Source organism: Diplotaxodon limnothrissa, linkage group LG18 (assembly GCF_057381915.1).
Source record: "Diplotaxodon limnothrissa isolate DT_005_m linkage group LG18, D_limnothrissa_male_GT1.1, whole genome shotgun sequence".
In the NCBI taxonomy this organism is placed as follows: domain Eukaryota; kingdom Metazoa; phylum Chordata; class Actinopteri; order Cichliformes; family Cichlidae; genus Diplotaxodon; species Diplotaxodon limnothrissa.
In genome coordinates this window covers 35,166,878-35,184,180 of record NC_140613.1, presented here as the reverse complement: position 1 = coordinate 35,184,180, position 17,303 = coordinate 35,166,878, and the positions used below count along the sequence as shown (strand labels likewise).

The 17,303-nt window shown below is 42.4% G+C and overlaps 2 protein-coding genes across 2 annotated transcripts; one reads left to right on the top strand and one right to left on the bottom strand.

The window, feature by feature from the left end:
• Positions 1-286: 286 nt before the first annotated feature.
• On the top strand, positions 287-6,585 carry s100v2 (S100 calcium binding protein V2). Its single transcript, XM_085377818.1, has 3 exons — positions 287-388; positions 2,326-2,457; positions 5,290-6,585. The coding sequence occupies exons 1-3, from the start codon at positions 380-382 to the stop codon at positions 5,458-5,460; spliced, it is 312 nt and encodes a 103-aa protein (XP_085233944.1). The 5' UTR covers positions 287-379; the 3' UTR covers positions 5,461-6,585.
• Positions 6,586-6,959: 374 nt separating this feature from the next.
• On the bottom strand, positions 6,960-13,459 carry LOC146614070 (uncharacterized). The gene is made up of 3 exons (XM_085378618.1): positions 13,396-13,459; positions 11,600-11,708; positions 6,960-8,568 (listed from the first exon to the last, which is right to left on the bottom strand). Exons 1-3 carry the CDS (start codon positions 13,457-13,459, stop codon positions 6,960-6,962), a joined length of 1,782 nt encoding a protein of 593 aa, XP_085234744.1.
• Positions 13,460-17,303: the final 3,844 nt, after the last annotated feature.

The following is a 17,303-nucleotide window of genomic DNA, read 5'->3' as shown; positions in this document are numbered from 1 at the left end:
AGGGACTTTTCCTATAAGCTGTACCGTGTACAGTCCGAGTAAAGCAGTTGTTGCAGAGAACAGCAGTTTCCAGCTTTGCTAAAAGTTTCCAGATGTGGAACAAGCTGTTGACTGCTGTCCGAAGTGTGGCACATCCTTTGTGCTGTGTAATGACACACTCACGAAAAACACAGCCTGAGATGTACATGTGTGACTGTCTTGTATAACTGTGGTAAATTCATGGCATTGCGTCGGCGTTATCTAAGAGCACAGCTCCTTCCTGGCTCTTCTTTGTGGCGGAGGGAGGATCTCGGAATGCTGCCAGCTGGTGACAGATGCAGGGCTTCACTGAACCTCTCCAGCAGCGAGAAACACAGGAAGACGAGTTACCGCAGTCAACATGCCTCAGGTAGGTAAAGACAACTTCTTTTAGTGCCGACATGTAAAATTGGACCTCTTGGCAGCAGACGTTTACACCGTCGGCTCTTTAACCGGGAAAAGGTGGTTTGGTGCGAAATCAATATGTGGAATTTTTTTTTAAAAATGGCCTCTGTGCGCTTCACGGAGAAGCGACGTGTCACACAAGGCGTCAGATTATCAGCGGGGGGACTGTGTTTGGATACGCAGGTGTAAATACTTATCATTCAGAAGTGACTGAAACATCAGCAATGGATTATTCTCGAACTTTTTTTTCGGGGAGAAACTTCCAGAGGTATGCGGCCCCTCCCCGAAAAGAAGTGCTAAGCGCAGGGTCCTGCCGCTCCTCCACGACGAATTCAAAGTGGTAACAGTACACGCGTGTAATTCATCACAGTTTTGTGCTAATTTGTAACAAACAGTTAACTTGCGGGTAAAGTACCTTGACCCGTAAAAGCGTGTGTCTGTTATACTGTGGGTCGCATTTTGTAGCGCGGTTCGGGTCCACTTACACGAGTGTCTGTGAATGAGTGCAAAGTTGAGTAATCACCTTTATCCTCTGATGAAATGTTATTTATCGTGATGGGTGTTGTCTCTTGCAGGGTGTCAGTGAGCCTCGGGTATAGTGGAAGGGCTTAATGCCTGTACAGCCACAGCACGTGACAGAAATCAAACCAGTTTCATATTTGCTGAAGAGTTTTGACTCTTCGCCACTCTCAGACACCAAATGGTGAATGCTGCCAGGAAGAATTCTGTTCCACATGATGGCTGAAGGGCTTACTCACTCCTTTCATTTGGCACCAGTCTGCACACACGTTTGTAGCTCTCGACTTATTGAAACAGCAGTTTTATCTGCACGAGCTCAGACAGCGATCCACCTCTGTGTGTCCGTGTGCTCCACGACTCTGCAGCGTTTCCTCATTTTCCTGTTTCTCTATGCTCCTTCTCATATCCCTGTTGCTCACAGGAACAGCGAGTATCTCGCATTATTCCATGGTTACATCTTGAACCGTTTAGTAAATGAGACAAAACAGTCAAGGCAAGGAATTTCCTGAAGGAAAGCCAGTGCTCTGTAACCCATGATCAAGGAACACACGGCCATTACAGAGCCACAAACTGACCCAGACTTTGTCGCACCTCATTTTTGAATCTCCACTGTGTGGAGTTTACATCAAGCTTTACAACAAGCTGGATTCGATATGTTAATGAGCACCCACGTTAACTATTTAAGATAAATCACTAATAGACTTCAAAGAAATATAAAAACAACAAATTCAGTGAAATAAATAGATCTCCTGACCATTGCTACTTTCTTTGAAATACTTTTTCACAACGGTGAAGAAGGCTTGCTGCAGCTTGTGGTACGTTAGTCAGAAAGGGTGTGGTTCTGACAAAGCTGCTGCCACACATGCATTGAGAAACAGCAGGAGCACTGGTTCTGATGGCCAACGAATAATAATTGGATGAGTTTCTCAACAGGCTCATTGTAATGACTTCATAGGGCAATGATGTGTCGCGTTTCTAGGTTGGTGTTTGCTCAAAATGCAGCCGCAACAAGATCTAAAATGCATGTTGGACAGCGCCGGTGGGTAATGCGGTTTCCTCACAGCGAGAAGGCACCTGGTCTGAACCCTGAGTGGGAACTTTCCTCTGGGTCCTCCAGCGTCCTTCCCAGTTAGGTTCACTGGTGACTCTAAATTGGCCATGACTGAGGGAGATAAAACGGTTGAAGGGTACAGAGTGCTAAATTAATGTACAGGTAAAATTGGACTTAAATGTGGTGCATAAAGCAAGATCTGAAAGTGTTTTTTGTTTGTTCTGTTTTAGGGTAAATGACATAATAAACTTTTTAAGAAAAACAGGTTTCTTTTAAAATTACCTGGCTTTCTCTTTTGTTGTTTTTTTCTTTTCGCCTTTAATTTTTCCCAGTATTCTGACCTGGAGAGTGCCATTGATACACTGGTCAGCCAGTTCCACTCCGCTTCAGCAGACAAGTCTCCGACGCTGAAAAGTGATGAATTCAAAAATCTTTTGTCCTCCCAGATGCCCAATCTGATGAAGGTAAGTCCACCGTAAGCCTCCTTGTGCTTCTCTCTGACCGGGATCGCAGTTATCTGTAGCAAATGGGTGTGGCAGCACACCTAACCATATTCAGCTTGCACAAAGACTAAGGGGAACATGCTTACAACAGAGTTATACAAGCCTAATCCACACACAGGCAAACACACACTAAAAAATGTTAATCCTCTGAAGACATGCACTCCTTTCCATTAATCTAACAGCGTCTCAGCCTAACCTCTGAATACAAACATAACTGCTGATCTGTAAAAGTTTCTAAGGCAGTCTTACTTGGTTAGACCTTAGATTAGATTTACAAGTAAATTCTGACATGGTCAGGTTAACGGACAGGCATTAAGATTAAAACTGCACACCAGTCTCTCCTGCATCATCAACTCTCTACAGATTCATTTGAAGATTGCTGTAATTTACTGTGACTGAAACATGTTTTTCAATGTTTTTCATTAATCTCCTCAATAATATAAATCATTTCTATTCATGGTAACAATTCTGTATAAGTCTGTGAGAGTTTTTGGCAGTTTTGTTTTGTTATTTTGTACAAACTTACGGTTCAGCTGTGCTATCAGACAAAATGCCAACATGCACACTTCTAGTATTTAATCATTAATACTAAACTAAAGAGCTCTGAGTGTCAGTAAGACTTGAAAAGCACTATATATTCTCCCCAGCCACTTTGTTAGGTACACCTTTTCATCTGCTCATTAAGGCAATCTAACCAGCCATCACACGTGGTGGTAACAATGCATTTAGGCTGTTGTCAAGAGTGTCTGCTGAAGTTCAAACCAAGTATTAGAATGAGGAAGAAAGGACTTAAATTACAGGCCAGATTGCTTCGATCTGATAAGAAGGTAACAGGAACTTTGATTAAAAAAAGAATGCAGTGGAGCATCTATAAATGCGAAACCACACCAGATGCCAGTCCTGTCAGCTAAGAACAGGAAATGAGGCCACAATTTGCACAGCCTCATCAAAATTGGTAAATAGACTGATTCTTATATAGCACTTTCCTACTCAAAGCACAACTTACCTCATTCACACAAGCACTTTTTCTAGGCCCAAGTCCTTTTCTATTTAACAGTCACGCACATCTTGCCCAAGAATACTTTGGCATGCAGATCAAACCACCAAGCTTCCGATCAGCAGATGATCTGCTCTGCCTCCTGAGCTGCAGCCACCCCAACAAATTGGACAACATTTGAAGATGTTGTCTGACCTTTTGAGTCTTGAGTTCTGCTGCTCCATCCTGCTTTCAATGCATGTAATGGTTTAGGGCCCTTTGTGGTCCCTTAGCATCAGTTGACCATAGTTTATATACCACCGCCTATTTGAAGATTATCGCTGACCATGTAAACCCCTTTATATCCATCTACTGAATGGACTCCACAGTCACCGCATCTCAAGACAAAGTACTACGGCAGCTCTGAGAGGACAAGGTGGATCCAACCCTGTGTGACCAATGTGTACCTAATAAAGTGGGCAAATATTGCATATAGTAAAAGATGAATCCATTTAATTAAACATACAGAGTGAGTCTGTCTAAAAACATGTGAAGATGCAACCCGATTCACGCAGCGTTCCATTGTGATTAGGGTTTATTTACAGTGTTTTTATGTACGAGCAACAGTAGTGTAGGGTTTCAGCTCCTTCCTGCTGGGTCAGCACTCCGGAGCATTCGAAACATCAAACTGTGACACCTCATTCACCTTGCGGTAGTCCAAACAGAGCCGTATAGACCCATCTTTCATCACTGCAAGAATCATGGGGCTACACCAGGCACTGTGGGACTTTCACCCTCATCTTCAGCATCACAGCCAGTTCTGCCTGAACTATTTGCCTTTTGTGTTCTGGTAGCCTGTAGAGCCGTGATGCACCATCACATCAGGGCACGTCAAAGTGGTGCTCCATGAGCGTGGTGTGACCGGACAAGGGAGAACACATCTGAAAACTACTGCTGCAGTGCAGCAACATTCATTGTCTGGGTCTGTGTGAGTTGGTCGTCACACTGGAGGGAGGCGGGAATCACCAGAGAAGTGGTTTCAGCCACTCTCCATGCTTTGAGGTGATATACCTGTGTGGCTCCTTCCTGGTCCGACCGCATCACTTCAAAATCAAAATCCCCCACTCACTGGGTGACTCTAAAGGGCCCTCGTCACTTAGCAAGTCATTTTACTGTGGCACTATCGTGTTTTATAATCCACAAGAACTCAAAACAATATCCCAGTGCACTCCTGTGAAATGGTCAGATGGCTCAAATGGGACCTCCATTAACGGTACCGGGTTCAAGTGCCGTCTGGCATCGACAAAAGGCAGATCCTCAGGAAGCATCAATGGTGGTCTTCAGGCATGAGGCCCAGCCGATCCACAACCATCTGTCGGATGTCCTCAAAGCACCAGCTTTACAAAGTTAAATACATTAAAAACATTAACCCATGGTAAATGAACTGGCGTATCTACCACTCAGAGCTCTTCACACTATAAGGCACATTCACATAGCCACATTCTTACAATGCATGCACTCTTGAGTGCACAAATACACCGGTGGATGCGTTGGGACCATTTTGGTGCTCAGTATCTTGAGCAAGTCTTGTCAGAGTGTCTTCAGTTGTACTAGTTTTATTCTGGGTAAAATTCTGTCATTTCAGTGCTCCCTGTTTGCGTTTGTTTTTGTCTGATCAGATTTGTCTTAGGTGATATTCCGAACTGTGATCAGTAACCTAACGGTTTGTAATTAACTGGAATGATATTTTCTTGTAAGTCTGGTTTAGGTGTTAACATTTTCACTTTAACGTGAGTTGTTTTGTCGTGTTCTGACAGGGCGTCGGCACCGACCAGGGATTTGGTGATATCCTGCGGAAGATGGGTGTAGGTGATGGCGAGGGGATCTCTTTCAAGCACTTCTGGAATTTAATCCAGTCACTAGCCACCTCGCAGTTTGGCCACCTTAGCGGTCAGAAGGGCTCGTCATGCAGCTGTATTCTCCTGTAAAGAGCAGCTTCTCAGCCCAACACGTATTTGGAAATTTAACTCAGCAGAGTAACACATACACATCACGCTCATAAAGAATTGTCAAACATAATACAAGGGTTCAAAATCCATTCTAAGCATTGATGACTAAACATTACAGTTTTAACTAGTTTACCTTTGAATTCAGATTACTTTGTTTAAGTTCAAAGTAAAATGTAAACTGATTTTGAATAAAATACTCAATTTGTCCTCCTTTGTATTATTATTTTTTTTTCCATTTATCATGCTGCACATGTTACAATAGCCTAAACCTTATGTGATTAGACTCCACAGTGTCACTGGTGTCTGAATGTTCTTCTCTCTTTGCTTCAAGATGCTCATCATATTTAGTTCTTTGGGTGTTTGGTCCAAAAAGTGTTCTACAAATTTTAAAACTATAAATCTTACAAACACCTCTGCTTTGAATAAAAACATACATGGAACTAAGTTGGTTGTTTGAAAAAGAAAGCTGTTAGCTATCGTCAAAACCAGAGTGAATAACTTCTGTCCCGTTCATGTCGCTCCAGTTTGTCATGTTTTTGATTTGCAAAAGTGTTGGGTGCTTTAAAACTGGTCCATATCACTATATTAATGGTCTGCTGGTGTGGTATTTTCAACTTGATATGTATTTCTTAATAGGTCAGAGGTCAACATTTTAAATGGTTAGGTCAATGAAATACAAAAAAAAAGGTAAAACATGATTTACTATTTTAGAAAAGGGAACAAAAAACAAGCTCCGCCTTCCCTTGCCTAATAATAGTCACGCCAGGTGACGTTCCAATTATGTGGTCAACTTTAAGAGAGATTTAACATCAAGTCATTGGAAATATTCATCACTTTCAGACCTCTGAAGTGTAGAATTTATTTCCTGGCTTGTAGAAAGTTGACTCGCGAGTAAATTGTTTCTCAGTAACAAAACACGTTGTTTTGTATTATTTCTAATAATAGAATTATATTTGAAATCTCAAATTGTGCCTTTGTAATATTCCCTCATTCTAGAATGCTTTGTCTCTGATTCTGATTTCTGTGTATTTATATTTTATAATTCTCTGTAGTCTGACCTTTGACGCCAAAAGAAAAGTGATTTAATGAACATTTAAATAAACATGTAACGAGTTTCCCAATATCACCTGTTGTTACAGCGTTCCTTTGTTGATTTTAAAGAAACATAATTTAACTGGTTTATATGATGCAGTTAAATGTTTAATTTTAGAATAGTGTTGACTTTTCCAGATATTTTATATTTTGACATAAGAAGACATCACAAAAACCTCTGGAGTTCTGTTTTAAATCTTTCATTTTAATGCATCAAGATTTTTCTTTTATTCTTCTAGCTACAAAAGTGAAGCGGTAGATGACTGTGAAGCATTTTTTAGTTTTATGTTGTAATTCATCCAGAGTACAGTATTTTTAGCACAGAAAAATATTGTAACTATACAATGAAAACAATGAAGTGGACAATATGAACTGTTACATCAGCATTATGGATTCATATTCCCATGCAAAGAAGGTGCACATCCTCTTTTGAGTTTTTTCCCCTCGGGCGTACCTCGGAAGAATTCAAGATAAGATGAAAATGCGTACTTATTCATGACTTTAACCCTCCCAAAGATATCTAGCTCTGTTTGCTCATCATGGTTAATAGCACTCATAATCTGCTTTGATTTAATGTACAGTGCATTTTCCTTTGCAACAACTTGATCTAACCAAATCTGCATGTTCTGTGGTGCCATTTCAAAGTTGTCAACAGCACAGCCATAGAATCCTCGTTTCAAATGTTCAGGCCAGGGTTGATCGGTTATCATGGGGTGGTCATCCCTCACAAATGCTGTGCACAAGGGACTGTCACTTCCTCGTGAGTGGCCTACTTCACAACCAATGACAGTCATGAGGAAAAGTGAGAAGGTTCTGAAGTTACGCACCGATGCTGAAAACACAGCTGCCATAAAATAATGGCCCCATCGCTCACAGTTGTAATTACACTGCTGAAACTGGAAGGTTTGGCGACAGAAGTCATTGAATTTTGATGGTTTGAGACCCTCTCTCAGCTTCTCCAGGGAGGACTCGTCCTGCTGGTCCTTAAAGCTCTGAAGAAAATTTTGAATTTCCACTTGATTGTCAGGATCCATGAATTTTCCCACCAGAGTTGCATTCAGAGTTTTCCCGTTTACTTTGTAAATGCATTCATTGAGAACGTAGTAAAGGTCCAATGGAATTTCTTCTCTGGCATTGTACCGTATCTCCACTAGCAGATGTTGAATGCTTATGATATGCTTCAGGATAATGTTGTCTTCTCCTGCTGCTGGCTTTTCTAGCCAAATTGCTTTAAGGTGTCTTGAATCATCTGTGGTATAATCAGGAGCACGCCTTCTTTCGTTTTCCTCAAAAAACAAGCTCCAAGTCAGCCCCTCCAGGCAGTCGATAAAGTGATACTTTTTGCGCAGTTCCATTGGGACAAACATTTGCGGGTGGCTTGGCCAGTCCAGTATCTGCAGATACAAAATATTTCCTTTATAATTGTGAAATACTGGTCCTGGACAGCCAAGTTCCTTTTTTATCACCAGATCACCTCTTTGGTTTAGTTCAGCTTTGACTGTGCTGTAGTGCTCATGGGACCTCCAGACACCGTTAGTTGTCGTCAGTATATCACCATCAGAATTAACTGACAGGAGTGTGTTGTATAGGCTGAGCTTTGTTTCCACACTAAAAGACCGGAGACTTTGTAGGAACTGCAACATGAAGTGTTGGTCATTTCCAATATTGCAGCTTATGAGCCTGATGGTACCAAGATGACCAATGTTTGTTTTAGTTTTTAAGATGAAAACAAATCTGGCAAGTTCCTTTGGGTCATAACCAGCTAACTGGGCTGCTCCAGTAGGGCTTTGACTACCATGGCCAACCAGTACAATGTCATGATTTCTAGTCAAAAACAAATTGCTTCCTTGCAGAACGTACAGTGCCCTCTTATGGTACATTAGCAGATTTGATGAACTGGGATGCTTCTGGAACAGGTAAGTGGCTGACTCAATCACTGCAGGTTCCTCTTCCATGATTACTATCGTTTGATGGCTGTATTTTGTGTCATTTTCCCTGAGGATTACATGAGTTTTGTTAGACATTAATTATGCCTCAAATTGTTATTGTATGTGAATGTATAACTTTCTGACTAATTTAAATAAACTGGAATGATTTCATCTATCACATAAGAAAAAACAAGTAGGCAACACCCAGTTAAAGAAAACACTGCATGATTTTGGCAATTAGTTATTCTCTGACATTGTGTTGGTATTGTGAAATGTCTGAAAATCACAATCAACATGCCAATTTTGATTTGAAGTCCCATTTTGGGCTTTCCAATTTGTCTGCATTATTACTGTTTTTACTATTAGAGTTATTGGAAATGCATCCGTCCATGATCTGGTGCCATATCGCAGGGCCAGCAGTCAGCCACCTCTTCCAACTCATCCAACAAAACACAGATGGGTTCCCAGGCCAGCCAAGAAATATAATTTCTTTGGCGTGTCCTGGGTCTACCCTGGTGCCTCCTCTCAGTAGGACATACCCAGTACACATCATCCAGTGGGTTTCCAGGGGGCATCCTAGTCAGATGCCAGAACCACCTCAACTGGGTCCTTTCGATATAGAGGCGTAGCGGTTCTACTCAGTCTCTCTGAATGACTAAATTTCGCACTCTATCTCTATGTCTCTGATCCGAAGTGGGAACTCCACCCTTTTCCGGCTGACAACCATGGCCTCATTATCCCCAAAAAAAACGGAGATGAGATCTGAGTTCCTTTCCAGTATGCTGACATAGACCTTGCTCGGGAGGCTGGGGAGTGTGAGACCCCTTGTAGAAGATGCATGGTGACCCGACCACATTGTCACATCTTTCCACACTTTCTTTTATTTTGGTTGTTGTTTCTTGAACACTCGGCCGCAGCTTTTCAGCTGCCAGCCATACATTCACAACAACAATGCAACAACCTCCACCGCAGCCACACCACGAACCACGTCGACCTATGACGAACTATGCGGTCAAGTGTCAGCCAGGACCCCATCCGAGCTGCCCCAGATCCTCTATCAACTGGATCCAATGCTTGGTCCAGTCCTGCAATTGTTCCCACTGGCAGCAAAACACCGCCGCTTGCTTCCTCCAAGTGGCCACGAGCATGTCGCATGACGGACCCAACGACACAGTTCGTTCATTTCAGCACCTTTATTTTGGTGAATGAGCAGGTGGTGGAGCTTGCTCAGCTGCCAGGAATGGGTGCAGCAAAACACCACCACCTGCTCCCCCCGCGTGACTGCGAGCTCGGCCACCATTTGGGCCCGCACCTCCCCTCCCGCCCGGTCGTGGTCAAGCTATGCCATGATCCTGGGTTTTGGCACCACTGCAGAAGATGCATGGCAGACCGACCACATTGTCACACCTTGTTTACCTATCTTAATGGCCTCCAGTAATGGGTGAATCATCCCCTTCTTCCCCAAACTTGGCTTCTTCTACAGAAGGCATGTCAGTGGGATTAAGGAGGTCCAAGAAAGAATTCCTTCTACTGTGTAAGTATGTCCTCAACTGAAGTCAGCAGTGCTCCCTACACACTATACACTGTGTTAGGACCTCTTTCCCCTCCTGAGTTGCCTTACAATTGAACCTTGGAAAAAGACTTTGGGACTGCGTCAAAGCGATTCTGGTCTTTTTCCATGCTCTCACTCAACTCCTTCCGCATTCAACTTTTTGCTTTAACCACTGCCCAAGTTGCATTCCAGTTGGGCTGCCAGTGTCCATCATCTGCCTCCAAAGTCTCATACACTAACCAAGGCTAATAAAATTCCTTCTTCAGCTTGATCACCTCAGATGTTGACTGTCCAGTTAGGGGATTACCACCACAACAGAAACAAGCCACCTTGAAGCCAAAGCATCATACAGCAGCCTCAGCAATGTAGGTGCAGAACATGGTCAATATGGACTCAGTGTCCTCAGCCTTCCTCGAAATGATGTCAAAGTTCTGCCAGAGGTGGGAGTTGAAGATCTTATGGGCAGAGGCCTCTACCAGGCCTTCCCAGTGCACCCTCATATTTAGATTCATGAAGTCTGTCCAGCATTCTCCCCCACCAACTGATCCAGCTAACCACCAGGTGGTGATCAGGTGATATATTGACAGCTCAGCTCCTCTCTTCCTAAGAGTGTTCAGAACATACAGTCACAGATCTGATTATGCAATTTCAAAACACTAACATGTGACCACGTGACCATGTGACCGGTGACGTCTCCCAGTAGGACAATAGAGTCACCCAATGGAGCACCCTCAAGAGCCCCTCCCAGCGACAGGCTGGGTACCCTGAGCTATCGTTCAGCGCATGAGGGCAAACGACAGTCAGGACCCATTTCCTGGCCCAAAAGCACAAGAAAAAAACCCTCTCGTCCACCAGCAAAAACTCCAACATACAGGCAGAAAGCCAAGGGGTTACAAAAATACCCACCCCCAATGTGCTGCTTCTCACTGAGAGCAACACTGGACTAGAACAAAGTCCAGCTCCTCTCCAGACTGGCTCCAGAACCCAAGGCGTGCATCGGTGTGAGTCACATCTGAGTCATCTAGCCGATGTCTCCAACCTCACGCACTAGCTCAGGCTCATTCACCACCAGAGAGGTCACATTTTGTTTCCCAGTCATCTCAATAGGCGGGGAATAGTCTGCCAGGACCTACGCCCTTTGCCCCCGCCTAAAAAGCATTTGAATTATTAACATTACCTCTTTTAAGTATTGCTTACGTCAGTCTACAGCCATGTTAGTGATACTCTGAATCCTTCTCTAGGTCTTAGAAATACAAATTTATCTTCATGATTTTAAGCTCAAATACACCGCTCAAATATTAAAGGAACTCTTTTTAATCAGAGTATATCATCAACTCAGTTAAACGTCTGGAATATTGATCTGGCCAGTTAATTGGGAGAGGGGGGTTGTTGATCACTTTCATTTGCTTTGGTGTTAGTGAAACTATCACCAGGTGCACTAGTGAGGCAACACAACCCCCAAAACAGCTAGACCATTTCTGACCAATTTTTCAATAGTTTTGCATATTACTAGGGTCATTTTCCTAACGGTTGAATGAGGCAATACCTTGGCCCTAGAGAGGTTGCACAGATAGCCAGAAGATTTGCTGTGTCTTCCAGCATAGTCTCATAATCATGGAGGAGGTTCCAGGACCGAGGCGGTTCCTCTAGGAGAGCTAAACAGGGCCAGAGAAGTCCTTAAACATCAACAGAACGGGTATCTGCTCATTTGTTAAAGGAGAAACGGGATAAGCACTGCCAGAGCCCAACCAAACTACCTCCACCAGGCCACTGGTGTGAATGTCTCTGACCAAACAATCAGAAACGGATTGTGTGGTCTGGGTGGCCTGAAGAATTGACATCAACACTGGGCCCTGTGCTCCACACTGTGGAGCCTCACTGGCATATGCCATAAAATACCAGAATTGGTAGGTCTACAACTGGAAACCACTGGTTTCCACAGCACAGCACAGACAGCAGGTTCACCTGGTGAAGCCACGAAGAATGTTTTGGTGCTTATATTATCATTCAGCACGACTGGTTTGGTGGTGGGTCAGTGATGGTCTGGGGAAGCAGACACCATGACTACCATTAGGTATTGGGATGAAATCCATGGACCCATCATCAGACTTTACACTAGTGCAGACGGTCTTGGTTCCTCCTGGTGCACAACAGTGCCCGAGTATTCCTTCATCCTCTGATCAGAGCATTGAAGGATCAAGAAATTGATATGACTGACTTGCCCTTACACAGACGTAAATCCAACAAAACACCTCCAGGACATTACTGTATATGAAAGTCCATCCATCACTGCCAGGTTCAGACTGTCCAGGAGCTCAGTGATACCCTGGTCCAGATCTGGAAGGAGATGCCCCAGGACACGATCTGTTGTCTCATTAGGAGCATTCCCTGTCAATGTCAAGGGACATTGTTTTTCTATGTAACATTGAACCTACAGATATGCAGTGCTTGTTCCCTGCCAGGCTTAATCTAGTGTTAAAAGTATCGGTCTGTTACATCATGCGGTGGCTTACCAGTGTCCTGGAATGAAGGTGGATTGATTCCTTTGAACATTCCAGTCTGCAATGACAGAGAATCAAACAATAAATCTGTCTGAATGTACTATCAGGGAAGGTCCTATGTGCACAGTGATATGTCATAAGCCATAATGACAGTGTGGGGGGCAGATGGCCACAAGGCCACAAGGCACAGTCAACAAACCCGCACAAATTTCCCTCCCCACTCCAGCCTAAGAAACGTATAATAAGGACTACCCATGGAAGGAGAGGGCCAGCTCCCCAGTTCCCCACACCCCACCAGATCCGGGGCTGCCACAACAACATTCTGGAGTATGATCTACGTGAGCACCAATTGACTGTAGTGTTTTCTACACTCACTGGTCAGCACCCACTATCCCCACTGCAAAGGGTAGTTTAGAGTATGCCGAAGACGGGCTTGGATCATCTGCATACTGAGTCCTAACATCAGTCACCCACTAAATAAACAAAGGACCAAAAAACAGGAACAAGCTAGCCTGGCCCGAGTTTGACACATCCCAACGTGCTCAAACTATCCTCTTACTGAGGATTCATTTGGTGGCTGAATTAAAGTTATTTCGGACATTTTTTTTCCACCGATGCATTTTTATTTATTATTGCAGATCAAAATTAAGTAGCTTTGTTTTACATATGTACAGAAATACATTATCACTGTAAAGACCACTAACAATGGTGCTGTAGACTTTAAGATATCATGTTACTGATATATATTCCGTCTTTAACAATTCTACGATGAAAGAAGTGCTATTTCAAAAAAAGACATCCTGATATGTTTACATTAAAAAAAAACATATAATGATCTTACCAGAGTTCATTCCTGCTGCCAAAGACAGCTGAACAATAAGCCAAAATCCACTGAGTTTCAACATAGCTGTAACGCTCTGTGAAGTGCAGCTGAAATGAAGTTCACTGTGGATTCAGCAGATAGACGAGCTTCAGGTTATATCTCTGCCCACATTTGGTTAGATAGTAATGTAAATGACAAACCTGCATCTATGCCCATGCAGTTAAACAGTTACTTCACTGTTTAAAGTGTGTGCACCAACATATTCTTTCTGCTCTGACTGTGAATTACTACCATTCATAACTGACTCAATTTCCTAATTGACACATGCAAATGTTGTAAGTGTAGATCCCACTGAGCTGTCCCAGCAGACAACTTCACTTTTAAAACGGCAAGTAGATTATTTACAAGGTGCACTGCTGTTAAGAACATCATGTGAGAGATGAAAAAAAGACTCCCACCTCATTAAAATGAGTCAAGATTAAATATTAGAGTCTTTACATTTCAAGAGAGAATCTATTGTAAGAGTTTGACTGTTTTGTAAAAAAAATATCACACATAAAAGTGGAATGAAAACTGTGACATTAGTAATAATCATATCCTAAGTGCACTGAACAACAGCCGATGCTAAGAAAATAAGCTCGAGGTGTTCACAACAACAGTCGCCTCAAGGTGCTTTATATTGTAAGGTAGAGCCTACAGAGAAAAAACCAACAATCATATGACCCCTATGAGCAAGCACTTTGGCGACAGTGGGAAGGAAAAACTCAATTTTAACAGGAAGAAACCTCCGGCAGAACCAGGCTCAGGGAGGGGCGGGGCCATCTGCTGTGATTGGTTGTGGTGAGAGAAGGAAGACAGGATAAAGACATAAGAAAATCCACCTGCCAAACTCCTTGTTGACTGCTGGTGACTGCCCCAACAACAAACTTGCCCACTCTTGCTTAAAATATGACTTTAGCTGCTTAAACAAATGGATGAATGGAACCGTAGAATATCCTGTTCAGTCTGAGACAATCTGGGGAGCTGTTTTCAGCAGTTTACCCCTAACTGGATTAGTACTGGATGTGCACTGCTGCACGTTTTCAGTTATTGACAGTTTTTGCAGGGCTGGACTGGGACAAAAATGTATATGTGTATATATTTCATTTTGTATGATTATTATTATTGAAAAAGGTTTTAATCAGGTACAGTTGTTGTTGGGTTAGTTCTTAGTTGCCTGCAACATGTGACAATAATTAAAAGTCACACTTGAGCTATTAGCAGTGACTCGTGATCAAAGCAACCGTTCATTTTAATCCTTGAATCTCTCCCTTCCTGATTACGTCCCTTCATCTGTTTTCTTACCATTTAATTTCACCTTCCTCCATCTCTTCCTTACTTCTCCACAGCTGATGCGAGCAGCAGGTCTGGTTACTAGCTGCTTGTAGCTGTTACAAGCTGTTACTAGTTGTAACTAGTTGTTGCTGGTACTGTTCAAAGGTATGCCAGATTACCAGTCCAGCCCTGGTTTTTGCTCCAATGAACAGAGACAGTTGAAAAGCAAACACTGGAGCCTGTTCAAACCTGAAACTGTCTGAAGCACTGGGCAGCATTGTGGTTCAGTGGTTTTTATAGTTTTCTTTCTGAAGTATCTACCCCGTCACGTCTGAGTTTGGTAACTATGGTTCTCGTTCTCTACCTTGGTTGTTAGTTTCCTGTTGTGCTCTTCCCAGTTGTGTTGTGTGTCTGTCCAATATCTTTGTGTTCTGTCTCTATGTCAAGCTCACGTGTCTTTATCTGTGTGCGTATGTGATACTTGCTGTTTTATTGTGACAGACCCTCATCTCGTGTGTGTCTTCAGTTTTGCGTCCCCTCTCTGCCTGATTCCCTCTTTTGTATATATCGTCTGTTTCTCTGTCATCATCATCTTACCTTCCCTCACACTGTGTGTTCAGTTTGTGTGTAGCTTCCCAGTGAAGAAAATCCTTAGTATCAGCCCAATGTGAAGTGTCACTGATTACTAATTGTTTGCCCTTCTTTTCAATTTAACTCAACAGATGCCTTTCCCAGATATCTTAGCAAAAGGTGATAAAGGGAAGAAGAAAACTGAGCAGGTGGCTGACCGTCCTCTTCCCTGAAATTATGTGCTCTCATTTGTGAAGAGAATGGGATGCCATGGCAGACCAGCCAGTTCCAGTATTCTTTGGGGAACGTCAGACGATTTGGCTGGTGCTGGAATGTGAGCGCGTCCCGCTACTAAAGGACTGGCAGCGTTTGTTCTGTTCCTCATTGCACAAAGACAGCGGTCCTGAGGCACAGTGCTTGCCTTTCTACAGTCCTGTCCTGCTTCCCCTGGTATCTCTACCACAGTCTTTCACAGCGAACGTCAGCTGCACCTAAACTGAAACATAACTCTGCCGTCTGCACAGAGTTTCTGCAGCACCAGCGAAACGTTCAGCGTGATTCTTGGTTTAGTTGCCAGATGTTTTTCATTTTAATTCTGCTTGTTTTTTATAGCTCAATAAAAGCCATTTGAACACAGTTATTTGTTTTTCAAAACAAATTGTTGTAGTTTTCTGTTTTGGTCTGTTTGTTAGCAGAATTAAATGTTCAGGCACAGGAAGTGAGTTTTCATTGTAAAACAAAATCTCATCAATCCTTTGTTCTTTTTTTGTAGTTTTAAGTGAAAATTTACATAAAGACATACAGCAGCAGAAGATTTTTATTACTTTAAAATGTTTTTAACAACAAATATAGCAAAGTGAACAGTACTAATGTTTTTATGGCAGTATTATCATGTTATTACATGAAGTAAAGCCAGTGTTTATTAAGCTCAGGTCTTTCAGTATTCACATCCATCAGTGTGTAGTTGGTAAGAACTGTAATTAACAGTATACTGTAATTACTGTAATTGCACTTTTTTTTAAATAGCTGGTAAATGATGGTATTAATTATGGAATAAAAGTACCAGATTTTTCACATAAAACGACTTTTTTATTATCTTGTAAAAATATGGACATTTTCTTTATTTTAATTGTGAAAAACTTGATGGTAAATTTCTCTTATTTTATGCATTTGTTTCTGGCGCTCCAGCTGCCAGAGTGTTACCAGCATGCTTGGCAGAGAGAGAACCTGACGCTGTTTAAAGGTTAACATGGATTCTTTTGTGAATATTAAATGTTTTGCTCTTGTAATGACCTTTAGTGGTCGATCACTCCTAGAAGAGTAACTGTTGCTCTTGACAATTTTGAACGTGGACTTTGTATCTGAACTCTTCAGAGGTGGCTTTGTAACCTTTTCCAGTGTGCAAAGCAACAAGAAATCTTTTCACTGAATTCTTCAGAAATCTTCCTTTTTTAGCACATATCATTCATTGATTAGGTTCTCCTTCTGACTTATAAATTCATTATTTTTTATGTTATTTTTCTGTGAAAATATGGAAAATCTCAAAGGATTCACAAACTTTTGCTATACTTGTCTTAACACCTTCATGTTTGATACTGAGAGGCATTCAGTCTGTTACCACATGGCTGTTTCCAGGTCACTGATAATCCTCCCCAATCTTCTTTTCTCCTCATTAGCCATCTTACCTGCTGCTGCGCTCACAGTGAAGCCTGTGACTTATTCTGAAGAACACTAATTTCACATGCTGTGGCTTGGACCTTATGTTAGTGCTGGGAATACTGGTAAATAGTAATATATGCTTCCACTGTATGTAATACTGGGACATGACAGCTAAATGGATGTTTAGATCAGCAAAGAACTTTGAAATGAAGCTAATAAATGCATCGTCTCAAAGAGCAAACTGCGTTTTGATGGTCACATCAGTGTGGTTTGACTGATTCTGCAGCTACACCTGGTTTGTGTATAACGGGGTCTGCAGGTGAAACAACCCGAAGGGAGATTTTTGAGTCAGATCAAGATTCCCCAGCAAAGCATCAGGATAG

Coding starts and splice junctions, on each gene's coding strand:
- s100v2 (XM_085377818.1), top strand. Junction 2,458..5,289: donor AGATGCCCAATCTGATGAAG/GTAAGTCCACCG, acceptor GTGTTCTGACAG/GGCGTCGGCACCGACCAGGG.
- LOC146614070 (XM_085378618.1), bottom strand. CDS start 13,459: ATGTTGAAACTCAGTGGATTTTGGCTTATTGTTCAGCTGTCTTTGGCA. Junction 11,709..13,395: donor GGCAGCAGGAATGAACTCTG/GTAAGATCATTA, acceptor GGCCCTGTTTAG/CTCTCCTAGAGGAACCGCCT. Junction 8,569..11,599: donor GCAACCTCTCTAGGGCCAAG/GTATTGCCTCAT, acceptor TGTAATCCTCAG/GGAAAATGACACAAAATACA.